General features: G+C 47.8%; 1 protein-coding gene across 2 annotated transcripts in view; it reads right to left on the minus strand.

Annotated features, from left to right (window-relative positions):
- The window catches only part of FANCM (FA complementation group M), a 94,574-nt gene that overhangs the window by 11,811 nt on the left and 70,487 nt on the right, over nt 1-12,276 (minus strand). For both annotated transcript variants that reach the window (XM_064151786.1, XM_064151778.1), the window contains exon 14: nt 987-2,910. In XM_064151786.1, the coding sequence (XP_064007856.1) occupies nt 987-2,910 (1,924 nt within the window). The remainder of the gene's footprint in view (nt 1-986; nt 2,911-12,276) is intronic.

Below are 12,276 nucleotides of genomic sequence, written 5' to 3' on the forward strand. Positions count from 1 at the left end.
ACTTTGTGGTGGAAGGCAGCCTCAAAGATTATCTTGTCCAACTCCCCAGTAGTAAGCAGGAACACTTCCAACCAGATCAGTTTGCCCACATCAAAAGCCTGAACTTGTTTGGTTGTTCTTTGGGGGGTTGAGTTTGTTGTTTGGATTGGTTTGGGTTTTTTTACCAATTTTATTTTATGGATTTTTGTTATTATTATTTATTAATTAGATCACAGGGTTTGAATTCAGCAAACCAAAACATCACTTTGAAGGTGTAATGACTCAGGAAGGGAAGTGATGAGGTTCAGCCATCAACCACCTTCAGAAAATATGAAGACTATCAGAGAAATTCAAAGAAGAGGAAAAAAAAGAATGGAAAAGAAGCTGCTTTAGGCACCAAAAGGAGGTAGTTAATGCTTTGATTCAGTGTTTAGGGTAGGAAGAACTACTCGTTTTTTCCCACTCAGCATTCAGTGGAGGTTCCAAAGATGCAGAGGCCTGGAGCACCTCTGTGCTGAGAGACCTGGGGCTGTTGAGCCTGGAGAAGAGCAGTCCCAGAGGGCATCTTCTCAATGCTCACTAATAGGTCAAGGACCGTGGAAGGCAACAGGATGGGGATAGACTCTTGTCAATGTCAGGGACAGGACAAAGGGCAATGTCACAAACTGGAAGCCAGGAGGTTCATCTGAAGATGAGGAGAAGCTTGTTTGGTGTGAGGCTGCTGGAGCCCTGCAGTAGGCTGCCCAGAGAGGCTGTGGAGTCGCCTTCTCTGGAGAGATTCCAAAGCCACCTGGCCATTGTGACCCTGGGCAAACTGCTGTGGGTGCCCCTGCTTTAGCAAGGGGGGGTTGGACTGGATTATCTCCAGAGGTCCCTGTCCACCCCCCACCAGTTTGGGATGCTGTGATTCATCCTTCCCACCTAAGCCATAAAACCAAAGGATCCAAAATTCTCTGGACTCTATTTCTTTATGCACAAAGTACTAACTGCACCACCACTACCCCTACCTGCAGCAGGAGACACACACAAGGGATGAGGGTTGATGTCTTCCAGGTTTTCAGTTCCTCTTAAAGGTGAACCAAGCCTATCTATGGCTGACCTCCCACAGTCCTGCCTGTGAGGGCTTTTATTTACTTTTTCTGCAAAACTTGCCTCTGGAATCTCCTTTTTGGCACTAGAGAAGATGTTCCTAGGAGCCTTTTTGAGAACCTTTCCACGTGTTGGAGTAGAAAGTGCAAAAGCCAAAGCTTCAGGTGATCCTTTTCCCTTCCTCCTGCCTCCTGACTCCAAGAAAGGCACAGAGGTGGTAGCATCCTCAGCCCCTTCACTGTCCTTCACGTCCCTTCTCTGGAAGAGCAATGGTGTGGAGATGTGTCTTCTCTCAAGACTCCTGCAATCCCATTTTGGTGATGTTTCAAGCCTGGGGCTGTCCTCCAGTAATTTGGAGTTAACATCTCCATGAGTCCCTGAGGTACTGGTTGACTTTCTGGTGTTACTGTTCTCTTCCTTGAGGATTTCATCCTCACACTCTTCAATGGAAAACCCCAGTTCAAAGTTGACAGAAAAGAGCTCTTGAGAGTAATCATAAAGATCAGCATTGTCCAGAAGCTGCTTGGCCACAGTGGTGTCCCCTGACACCTCCATAGTGCTGGGTTTACTGCTGGTTGGTTGCTCCTTGCAGGTTTTGTCAGCATTCAGGCAGCTCACCTCTGAAGGAAGCCACTCAGGGCCTTGCTCTGCCTCTGGCCTGATGATCAAGTAGGGTTCAGGTGAGGATGTGAAGTGCTTCTTGCTCATAGAATTACTTGCATTGTTTGCCTTATAAGTACACTCATCTTCAACTGAACAGACACTCTTCTCCTCCACTCTCACTTCTTGCTTATTCAGTTCCAGATCTTCATCCTTTTGGACAAAACTCTTCTTCAAAGGGTTATTTGTTGCAGTGTGATTTGGAGTTGTCCTTTGGATTTCAGGGAATTCTTCATTGCCAAGCAGACCCTCAAAGCTGTCATCCCAGGGAACCTCCTCTTTGGCCTCAGGAGCTGACACAGGTTGTGACAAACAGACAGGGATAGAAGCACAGGATTCATTGGTGACTCTCAGCTCAGGGTGCTCAAAGAGCAGCAGTGAACCATCAGCTTCTGAAGCCACAGGAAAGACTTGGGCCTGCAGCCTGTCTGAAGAACTACCAGGAACTGCTTTTTGGAGGGGCTGTGGTGTTTCTTCATTGCTCAGTCTGCTTTCAATAGCATCAAGGTGATTCAGAGAGGGAGGAGACTGTGCTAAAAGCCTTTTCACAGGAGAAGATGTGTTCTTTACCCAAGAAGGCTCCTCAGCTGGCCTCACAAGAGCAAACGAATCCAGGTATGACTCAGGAAGATAAAATAAGTTAGAGGACAGAGGGGATTTCTCAGCTGTGAAGCTCCCATAACCTGAATCTGCATGGGTTGTCCCCAGTGACCTACAAGCTTTAGCCACAGCTCTGCATTCCTTCCTTGCTGCACTTTCAGGAATTCCAGGGCTTTCACTGTTGTCACAAAGATCAAAAGACTCATTTAAGTCAAAAGTCACCTCCAGTTTCTCGTCCTCTTGACTGCCCTGCTCAGTGCTTTCAACAGCAGGAAGCTGTGTCGCTGAGGAAGAAGCTGAGCCATTGGCATCTGAGGGCAACAAAGGCAAGTCCCCATCTAACCCTGAACTTCTTCTGAGAGCCTTTGTTACTTTGAATGTGGCAAAGAGTTCACTCCCATCATCATTTCTGCCCAGTGAAGCTGGTTTTCCTCTCGCCCCGTGTGCCGTGCCTTTTCCAGATGGGCATGCTCTCTGATCCAACTCGGAGCTGCTGCTGGCCAGATGGCTCTTCCTCCTCCTGACATGGACATCTCCCATCTGCAAATGAGGCTGCATCTCCAGGTCATAGCTGCAGTCTCCCTGGGGACAAACACAGGAGAGCAGGTACTGTAAATACGTAGAGGAAGATCGTCTGGAGGAGACCTACAGCAGGAGGCAAAGGTTTGCATACTGCTAAAGGTGGTCAGAAGGGAGGCGAGATGGGAAGGGAGGGGGAGAGGGAGAGGAGGGGGAAGGGCAGAGCTCCGGAGAAGAGAGGGAAGGAGGGGCAGAGGGAGAAGAGAGGGAAGGAGGGGCAGAGGGAGAAGAGAGGGAAGGAGGGGCAGAGGGAGAAGAGAGGGAAGGAGGGGCAGAGGGAGAAGAGAGGGAAGGAGGGGCAGAGGGAGAAGAGAGGGGAGGAGGGGCAGAGGGAGAAGAGAGGGGAGGAGGGGCAGAGGGAGAAGAGAGGGGAGGAGGGGCAGAGGGAGAAGAGGGGGGAGGAGGGGCAGAGGGAGAAGAGGGGGGAGAAAGGGGAGAGAGAGAAGAGAGGGGAGGAAGGGGAGAGGAGGGGGGAGGAAGAGGAGAGGAGGGGGGAGGAAGGGGGAGGAAGGGCAGAGGACAGGGGAGAAGAGGAGAGGGTGGGAGAAGCAGACAAGCACCACTCCAACCAGGCCCAATTCACTTCCCAAGTGTCACCTGAGGAGACAACGTGCTTGGCTGCTGAGATAAGGGTGCTGATCAGGACCTGGTTAAGTTTGCTTAGGTAATGACTGAACCTTGTACAATGTTTCAACTGAAGCACCCAAGCATTAGAGGAACACAACCCATGGAATTGAGGTGGATTAGCTTCCAAACCACTAACCCCTAGTGAAACAGGAGGTTACTCTGCCTACCCAATGCCATCTAAGAGATGCACAGAAGATCACTCTCAGCCCTGCCTGGCTCTGCATTATTTAACCAACCCAAAACTAATCAGACTTGCCCAAAAAGATGAGGGGTGAGGTAGGCCAGAGAATCATTTGAATCACAACTGCACCAGAGGTAGAGCAGACAACAGCAATTCCTTTGTGTTCTCATATAGCCAAACCCATCTGGCCATTGGGATCCTGGGAAAACTGTTGTGGGTGCCTCTGTTGGACTGGATGACCTCCAGAGGTCCCTTCCATCCTCATCATATTGGGAGTTTGGGATATAATTGGGATGTTAGGAGGTAATGGAACCATTGCCATGACCCAAAAGACCTAAAGAAACACAAGAAGAAAGTTCCTGAATTGGTAATGGTGGTAGGGAACCTTTTGGTTACCTCAGAAGTGAGGAAGTGGCAAATGGAGTGGTCAGGCTGCCCAGGGAGGTGGGGGAGTCACCATCCCTAGAGGTGAAAAACATGGACATGGCACCTAGGACATGGTTTAATGGCTATGATGGTCTTGGGTTGATGGTTGGGCTCGATAATCTTGGAGGGCTTTTCCAACCCAAGCAATTCTGTGCTTCTCTGGTTAATTTTTAATAGCCAGAAAGGTAGCTAAAGGGTTGCCAACATTACCTCTACATTGAATGAACTAGTAGAAAGCAGAAGAGATATGTAATTACTGCACAAGTCTTCTTTGGAGGTGTTATTACAGCTTTGGAAATCCAAACACCAGACCTTACAAACTCACTGAACTGCTTTGAAGAGACCAAGAAGCAAGGCCCACTGAGATAACTCATAGAGGAAACAGCCTTGACTTGCACCAGAGGAGGTTTGAGTAGGACATGAAGAACAATTTCTTCCCCTTGAGGGCTGTGAAGGCCTGGCCCAGGCTGCCCAAGGTAGTGGTGGAGTCCTCATCCCTGGAAGGGCTTCAAAGGCATAGAACTGCAGTGACTTGGCAGAGCTGTGTTAATTGTTGAACTTGATGACCATAAAAGGTTTCTTCTAACCTTAATGATTCTATGGTTCTATACCTGCCATCTTCCCAGCTTTCAGAAAGGGTTTGATAGAATCATATAGAATCAAGCAGGCTGGAAGAGACCTCCAAGATCATTCAGTCCAACCTAGCACCCAGCCCTATCCAATCAACCAGACCATGGCACTAAGTGCCTCAGCCAGGCTTTGCTTCAACACCTCCAGGGACGGTGCCTCCACCACCTCCCTGGGCAGCCCATTCCAATGCCAATCACTGTATCTGCCAACAACTTCCTCCTATCATCCAGCCTAGACCTGCCCTGGCACAGCTTGAGACTCTGTCCCCTTGTTCTGTTGCTGCTTGCCTGGCAGAAGAGGCCAACCCCAGCTGGCTACAGCCTCCCTTCAGGTAGTTGTAGACAGCAATGAGGTCTGCCCTGAGCCTCCTCTTCTCCAGGCTAAACACCCCCAGCTCCCTCAGCCTCTCCTCATAGGGTTTGTGTTCCAAGCCCCTCCCCAGCCTTGTTGCCCGTCTCTGGACACCTTCCAGCACCTCAACATCTCTCTTGAATGGAGGAGCCCAGAACTGGACACAGCACTCAAGGTGTGGCCTGAGCAGTGCTGAGCACAGGGGCAGAATAACCTCCCTTGTCATGCTAGCCAAAACCTCTTTAATAAACTCAAACAAAAACCCCTAGCAACTCAGGGACAGAAAACAGGAGTAAGGACCTGTTGCACTGCAGAACCTTCTTAGGTTGCTGCAGGTCATGGAATGCCACAGGCTGGAAGGGATTTCCAGACAGCAATGATTATGCTTTAACTTGGGAAAATAATGAAAAAGGGAGGGGGGAGGAAAAAAAATCAGGGTAGGAGAAGTGCTGAGTGCCAGGACAAGAGGCCAGAGGCCAAATTTAGCATCTAGGACAAATGTTAGTAACCCAATTTCAGGCTTACACAGTGTTATATAACTGTTCTGCTTCAACTTAGACCTTCCAAGTATGTGCTCCCAAACCAAACTGCTTTCTCCCAGTGACTCCACTTCATGCTGATGGAGTGGAGGAGGCAGAAGTGGAACTATTATAGGGTTTTTTTTCCCAGCCTAAATGTTTACAGTTTGTAGAATGTTAAGTGAGCTACTCAGCCCTTTTCTAAGCTCCGGTGTGTAGCAGCTATGCAGTAAATAGGTCATGGAGGAGCACAAAGAAGAGCCTTCTGGTTGTTATTGCACTAAATTAATCAGCTTGATTAATAGGTACTGATTCCTTTTGGAAAGCAAAAGGTTTTCAGCATAGAAAATCAAAAAGATGACAGAAAGTTCACTTAATACATAAATATACATGAAACAGATGCCCTCACACTGCAGTTTCTAAGCATCTCAGTTTAAATGTGCACCATCCAAATGAAAATTAACCTCTCTCTCTCCTCCTAAGCTGCTTTGGATGGACATTTTCTAACGAGCTTCAGGCAGCTGCCCAAAGCCTGCTGATTTTGCTATTTAAAACCTAAAAAGCTCAAGTCTGTAAACAGCTGCTGGAGCTTTGACCCCAGCCACCAACTGAGCACCACAACACACAACCACCAGCACTTGGGCTCTCCACAGCTTGGTTGGAATGGAAAGGAAAGCAGCAGCAGCAGCTGGAAAGCATGAAGACTACAGCGGGTCTCCTATGAGGAGAGACTGAGGGAGTTGGGGCTGTTCAGTCTGGAAAGGAGAAGGCTCCAAAGTGGCCTCCTTGTGGCCTTGCAGTATCTTAAGGGGCATACAAGAAAGCTGGGGAGGGACTTTTTAGGATGTCAGGGAGTGACAGAATCATAGAATCAACCAGGATGGAAGAGACCTCCAAGATCACCCAGTCCAACCTATCACTCAGCCCTATCCAATCAGTTAGCCCATTGCACTAGGGGGAATGAAACCATAGAAATGGGTAGATTCAGCCTGGATGTTAGGAAGAAGTTGTTCAGCATGAGGGTGGTGAGAGCTTGGAAGGGGTTGGCCAGGAGGTGGTGGAAGCCTGATCCCTGGAGGTGTTTAAGGCCAGGCTGGATGAGGCTGTGGGCAGCCTGATCTAGTGTGAGGTGTCCCTGGCCATGGCAGGGGGGTTGGAACTGGCTGATCCTTGTGGTCCCTTCCAACCCTGACTTGTTCTGCGATTCTTTTCTGACACAAACTAGGAGGTGTTTTCAGAACAGGCCTTTGATGACCTCAAGGGAAGAGAGGCTTTTGGATGGTCAGCTTCTGTGCTAGTTTGAAGCAAGCTGGGATGTTTTGGTAACAGAACTAGATAACGGGCAGTGAAATGAAAACAATTGATGTCAACTTCTCTCACAGTTACGCTGAGAACTCTGGGAAGAAGAAAGACTTTTTCTCCATTTTGTCTCACTCTTGCTTTTGCCTTAGACCTGGTCACATCTCATTAACCCTGCTCCTACTAACCTCGCTCCCTAACCTCTTGGCTGCACCTCTTTTCTTCCTGAGAACTGGGGTAAGGTTGAGAGGGCCGGGGGAGGTGTTGGGGTGGTTTTGAGAGCCCCTCCTGGGGACTCAGGTTTCTGGGAGGGGAGTTGTGCTTTTGTATTGTTTATCCTTTGTATATTTCTGTATATAATTGTATATAACTGTATATATTGTAAATAGCTGCTTGTAAATTCTGCTAGCTGTAAATAAATTGCTTCATCTATATTCCCAGGGTCCGTCTGAGTTAGCTGGGGCAAATTCAAAAGTGTGGGGGGGCGGGGTAACCCCCAAACCATCACATTTTTTATTGGCGCCCAACGTGGGGCTAGATATTTCAGTGAGTGGAAATTAGCTCTGGGAATTAAGATGAAGCTAATCAAGCAGCTATTGTACTTGATGGGGATTGCTGTGTGGCCTGTTTTCTGGTTTTTTGTGTACAATTGGATCAAAGATCAAATTGGTTATTTCTTGCTTCATGTAGTTTTTAAGAAGGCTAAAGTTAAGCTTTCAAACATGTTCTGGAGCTGGGGTGATTTTATTCTTGGTTATGCTGGTTTTAGTGTCACTGAGAATATTACTAGTGATATTACAAGAGTTTTTGTCAATAATATTACAATCAATCGAGAGTCTGCTTTATCTACTGCTCTCATGAGGGTCATCCAGCCCCAAACTGAAATGCCAAATCCCTGCAAGGATTGCTACTCGAAACAGAGCATGGCAGGGTTGCTGGGCATTATACTGGCTCTTGTAGTTTTAAATTTCATATTAATTTTGGCATTATTGGTGAAAAATTCAAAACCAGTTTCTGTAAGAGCTAGGAAAAATTCTGTGTCTCAGAAGCAGTCTCTTTCACAGCAAAACAAGGGAACACAGTTATCGGCTTCCCCCTTGCCAGCCTCTGCCCCTCCTTCTCCAAGTGCTGGGAACACAGCCAATGTTCCCGCCACTAACGTAAACAATGATAACAAAAATAAAAACAAAAACGGGCAGAATTCGGTAGGAGCCTCAGGAGGACAGGCAGGTACCCAAAATCAGAATGTCCCTAGCAAAAATGATAACACATCAGGGTTGGCAGGCATCCCAGGAGGACAGGCAAACAATCCCACTAATACTAGTGCTAGTAATGCTAGCCCAGTCAGTCCAAATCCTAATGACACCAGCTCAGCCAATTCGAACCCCCAGCCAGCAGACCAGAACCAAAATCCTCCTGTTAAAAGCAAGGCAGACTTGAACTCACAAGCTCCAGGTCAGACCCCTAAGGATACAAATGCTCCAAGTCAGACTCCTAAAGATTCAAATCCTCCAGCAGACACATCCAAGTCTGTTGCTGCTCAGGCCTTTCTGGCACCTGCTAAGGCAAAAGCTAAGACAAAGAGTGGTTCGCAGGAGGATGTAAGACAGGGGACCTCTGGTGATCAGCAGCAAGAGGAGGAGGAGGAGACAGTTAGTCTGCGAGACCTTGTAGATGTGCTGAGACAACAATACTCAAGTGAGAGGAGTGCTGTGAGGTTAGCTGCCAAGAGAGAGGATGGTTCCAATGAGTTTAGGAATGCTATGAGGAAGATTGTGTTAGGCCAGGCACCACCAGAACAACAGGAAGAAGAGGAGGAAGATGACATCCAAGGCTCCAAGGATCCACTCAGAGAGGTCAGGGAAGTTAGGAAGGAATACACAAGGGAATCAGGTGAGCCAATCTTAAGCTGGCTAGTGAGATGCCGTGGCATTGGTGCTAATGCTCTGCAGGTAGGAGACAAGTCTGCCAAGCAGCTGGGACCGCTCACTAAGGAGAGTGGAGTGGACAAACACTTGGCAAGTCCTCTTGGTAGGGTTAGCTTGTGGACACGCCTTCTGTTGGCTGTGGCTATGAGATATCCTTCCCGAGATGATTTGCCATGGGCTGCCAAGAAGTGGAACACCGTTGAGCAGGGAATTAAGCTTCTGAAGGAGTTTGCTGTGAAGGAAGTGCTTTATGGAGATCATGGCACTCATGAGCCTGATGATATTCCTTTGGGAACAGGTCTCATGAAGAAGCTGATTAAGCTTGCTCCTTCATCCTATGCTAACATCTTGGCCAGTAAATTTCTATCAAGGAGTGATAATGGAAGGTCTTTCACTGTTGGTGAATTCACTGACCAGCTCAGGCAGATAGAGGATAGCTTGTCACACTCTGGTATAATCTGTGCCATAAAGACTATGACTACAGAGATTAAAGATACTATGAAAGAACTGAAGGAGGATCTTACAACCTCAATTTCCAATCTGGTCAAGGATACCATTCCTGCATCATCTGAATGGGTGCATGTTTCTGCCATCAGGAACAGACGCCCACCTCCTGCAAGGCAATTCCAGCCCAGGAGGAGACAAATTCCACCCAGACATCAGCAATCACGTGCGTCACTGTGGATACTTCTGCGTGACACATACGGTGAGAACATGAACAAATGGGATGGTAAACCTACTTCAGCTCTTTCAAAGAGAGTCAGGGAACTGCAGAGTGGCAGAAACAGAGGCAGTAATGCCAGAAAAGTAGCTGTCACTTCTTCAGCTCCTGAGAGCAACTGCAATTGTTTCAACAGTTGCAGTTCCTCTCACAACAACACCAATCACTGTGTACACCCTACATGCCATGTTCAGCATTAGGGGTGCCCTGCCTCCAGCCAGGAGGAGGAAAGGGATAGTGGAGAGAACCGAATCTATTGGAATGTATTCATTAGGTGGCCTGGCAGTTCAAGAGTTCGGAAATACAGGGCTTTAGTTGACACAGGTGCTCAATGTACTTTATTGCCATCTAATTGCAAAGGGACAGAGTCCATTTCTATCTTTGGAATCACTGGTGGATCTCAAGAGTTAACTAAGGTACAGGCTGAGATCAGTTTAACTGGTAAAGAGTGGAAGACACATACTATTGTAACTGGTCCTGATGCGCCTTGCATTCTGGGAATTGACTTTTTGAGACAAGGTTGTTTCAAAGATCCTAAGGGTCACAAATGGGCTTTTGGAATAGCATCTGTAGAGATTGAGGATGATAAATTGAAATTGTCTGTTAGACCTGAACTTTCTGATGAATCTGCAGTTGTGGGACATCATGATATAGAGGACCTGGAAGTGCCAATTGCAACTCAAACTGTTCATCATAGGCAGTACAGAACTAACCGTGACTCTTTGTTGCCCATTCATCAGCTGATTCGTCAATTGGAGAGTCAGGCTGTCATCGAGAAAGCTCATTCACCTTTCAACAGTCCCATCTGGCCTGTGCGCAAACCTACGGGCGACTGGAGACTGACAGTTGACTTTCGTGCCCTCAACCAGGTGACGCCACCCATGAGTGCAGCTGTACCAGACATGCTGGAGCTCCAGTACGAGCTGGAATCGAAGGAGGCTAAATGGTATGCAACCATAGACATTGCTAATGCTTTCTTCTCTATTCCCATAGCAAAGGAGCGCAGGCCTCAGTTTGCATTCACCTGGAGAGGAATCCAATACCAGTTCAATCGTTTGCCTCAGGGGTGGAAACACAGCTCAACCATCTGTCACTCAGTCATCCACAATGCACTGGAGAAAGGTAAAGCTCCAGAGCACATCCAGTACATCGACGACATCATTGTGTGGGGCCAAACTGCTAAGGAAGTCTTTGAGAAAGGTAACAAAATCATTGACATTCTGTTGCAAGCAGGTTTTGCCATTAAGAGAGACAAGGTCAAAGGACCTGCCAAAGAAATTCAGTTTCTGGGAGTGCGGTGGCAGGATGGTTGCCGTTACATTCCTCAGGATGTGATCAACAAAGTCTCCACCATGGCAGTTCCTACCAGTAAGAAGGACACACTTACTTTCCTTGGTGTGGTGGGATTTTGGAGACTACACATTCCTGGTTTCAGTCAGATTGTCAAACCTCTGCATGATGTGACTCGTAAGAGAAACAATTTCGAGTGGGGACCTGAACAACAAGCAGCCTTTGATCAGATCAAGCGAGAAGTAGTCCATGCAGTGGGCCTGGGACCTGTGAGATCTGGTCCGGACATTAAAAACATTCTGTACACGGCTGCCAGCGACAATGGTCCAACTTGGAGTCTTTGGCAGAGAGCTCCAAATGAGACACGTGGTCGTCCACTTGGTTTCTGGGGACGTTGTTACAGAGGTTCAGAGACAAATTATACTGCAACTGAGAAAGAGATTCTAGCAGCCTATGAGGGAGTGAAAGCAGCTTCTGAAGTGATTGGAACTGAGTCACAATTGCTTTTAGCTCCTAGACTGCCAGTTCTTAACTGGATGTTCAAGGGCAAAGGTTCATCACCACATCATGCCACAGATGCAACCTGGTCTAAATGGATGGCTTTGATAACCCAACGAGCGCGAATGGGTAATCTTGACCGACCTGGTCTGGTGGAGGTGATCACCAACTGGCCAGAAGGCACAGACTGTTCCAAACCTCCAGAGGAGAAAATAACTCGTGCTGAGGAAGCTCCTCCCTATGGTGATCTCTCTGATCAGGAAAAGAACTATGCTTTGTTCACAGATGGTTCCTGTCGTCTTGTTGGGAACAAGCGAAGATGGAAGTCAGCAGTTTGGAGTCCAACCAGGAGAGTTACCGAAACGAAAGATGGCAAAGGCGAATCCAGTCAGTTCGCTGAGGTAAAAGCTGTTCAACTTGCTCTTGATGTGGCTGAACGTGAGAATTGGCCTATCCTTTACCTCTACACCGACTCGTGGATGGTAGCCAATGCTCTATGGGGTTGGCTGAAGGACTGGAAGAAGAATGGTTGGCAGAGGAAAGGAAAGCCTATTTGGTGTGCTGATCTATGGCAGGACATTGATGCACGGCTGGAGAGAACTCCAGTGAAGGTGCGGCACGTAGACGCACACATGCCTAAGAGCAGAGCCACTGAAGAACATCAACATAACCAGAAGGCAGATCAAGCTGCTAAGATTGCTCAAGTTGATACCAACTCTGATCTTGACATTGACCTTGATTGGAAACACCGAGGTGAGCTGTTCTTAGCTCGGTGGGCCCATGACTCATCTGGACATCAAGGCAGAGATGGACATACCGATGGGCTCGTGATAGGTCAATTGACTTGTCCATGGACGCTATCACCCAAGTCATCTATGACTGTGACATTTGTGCTGCTAT

The sequence above is a fragment of the Pogoniulus pusillus genome, chromosome 1 (genome assembly GCF_015220805.1).
Source record: "Pogoniulus pusillus isolate bPogPus1 chromosome 1, bPogPus1.pri, whole genome shotgun sequence".
Lineage (NCBI taxonomy): Eukaryota > Metazoa > Chordata > Aves > Piciformes > Lybiidae > Pogoniulus > Pogoniulus pusillus.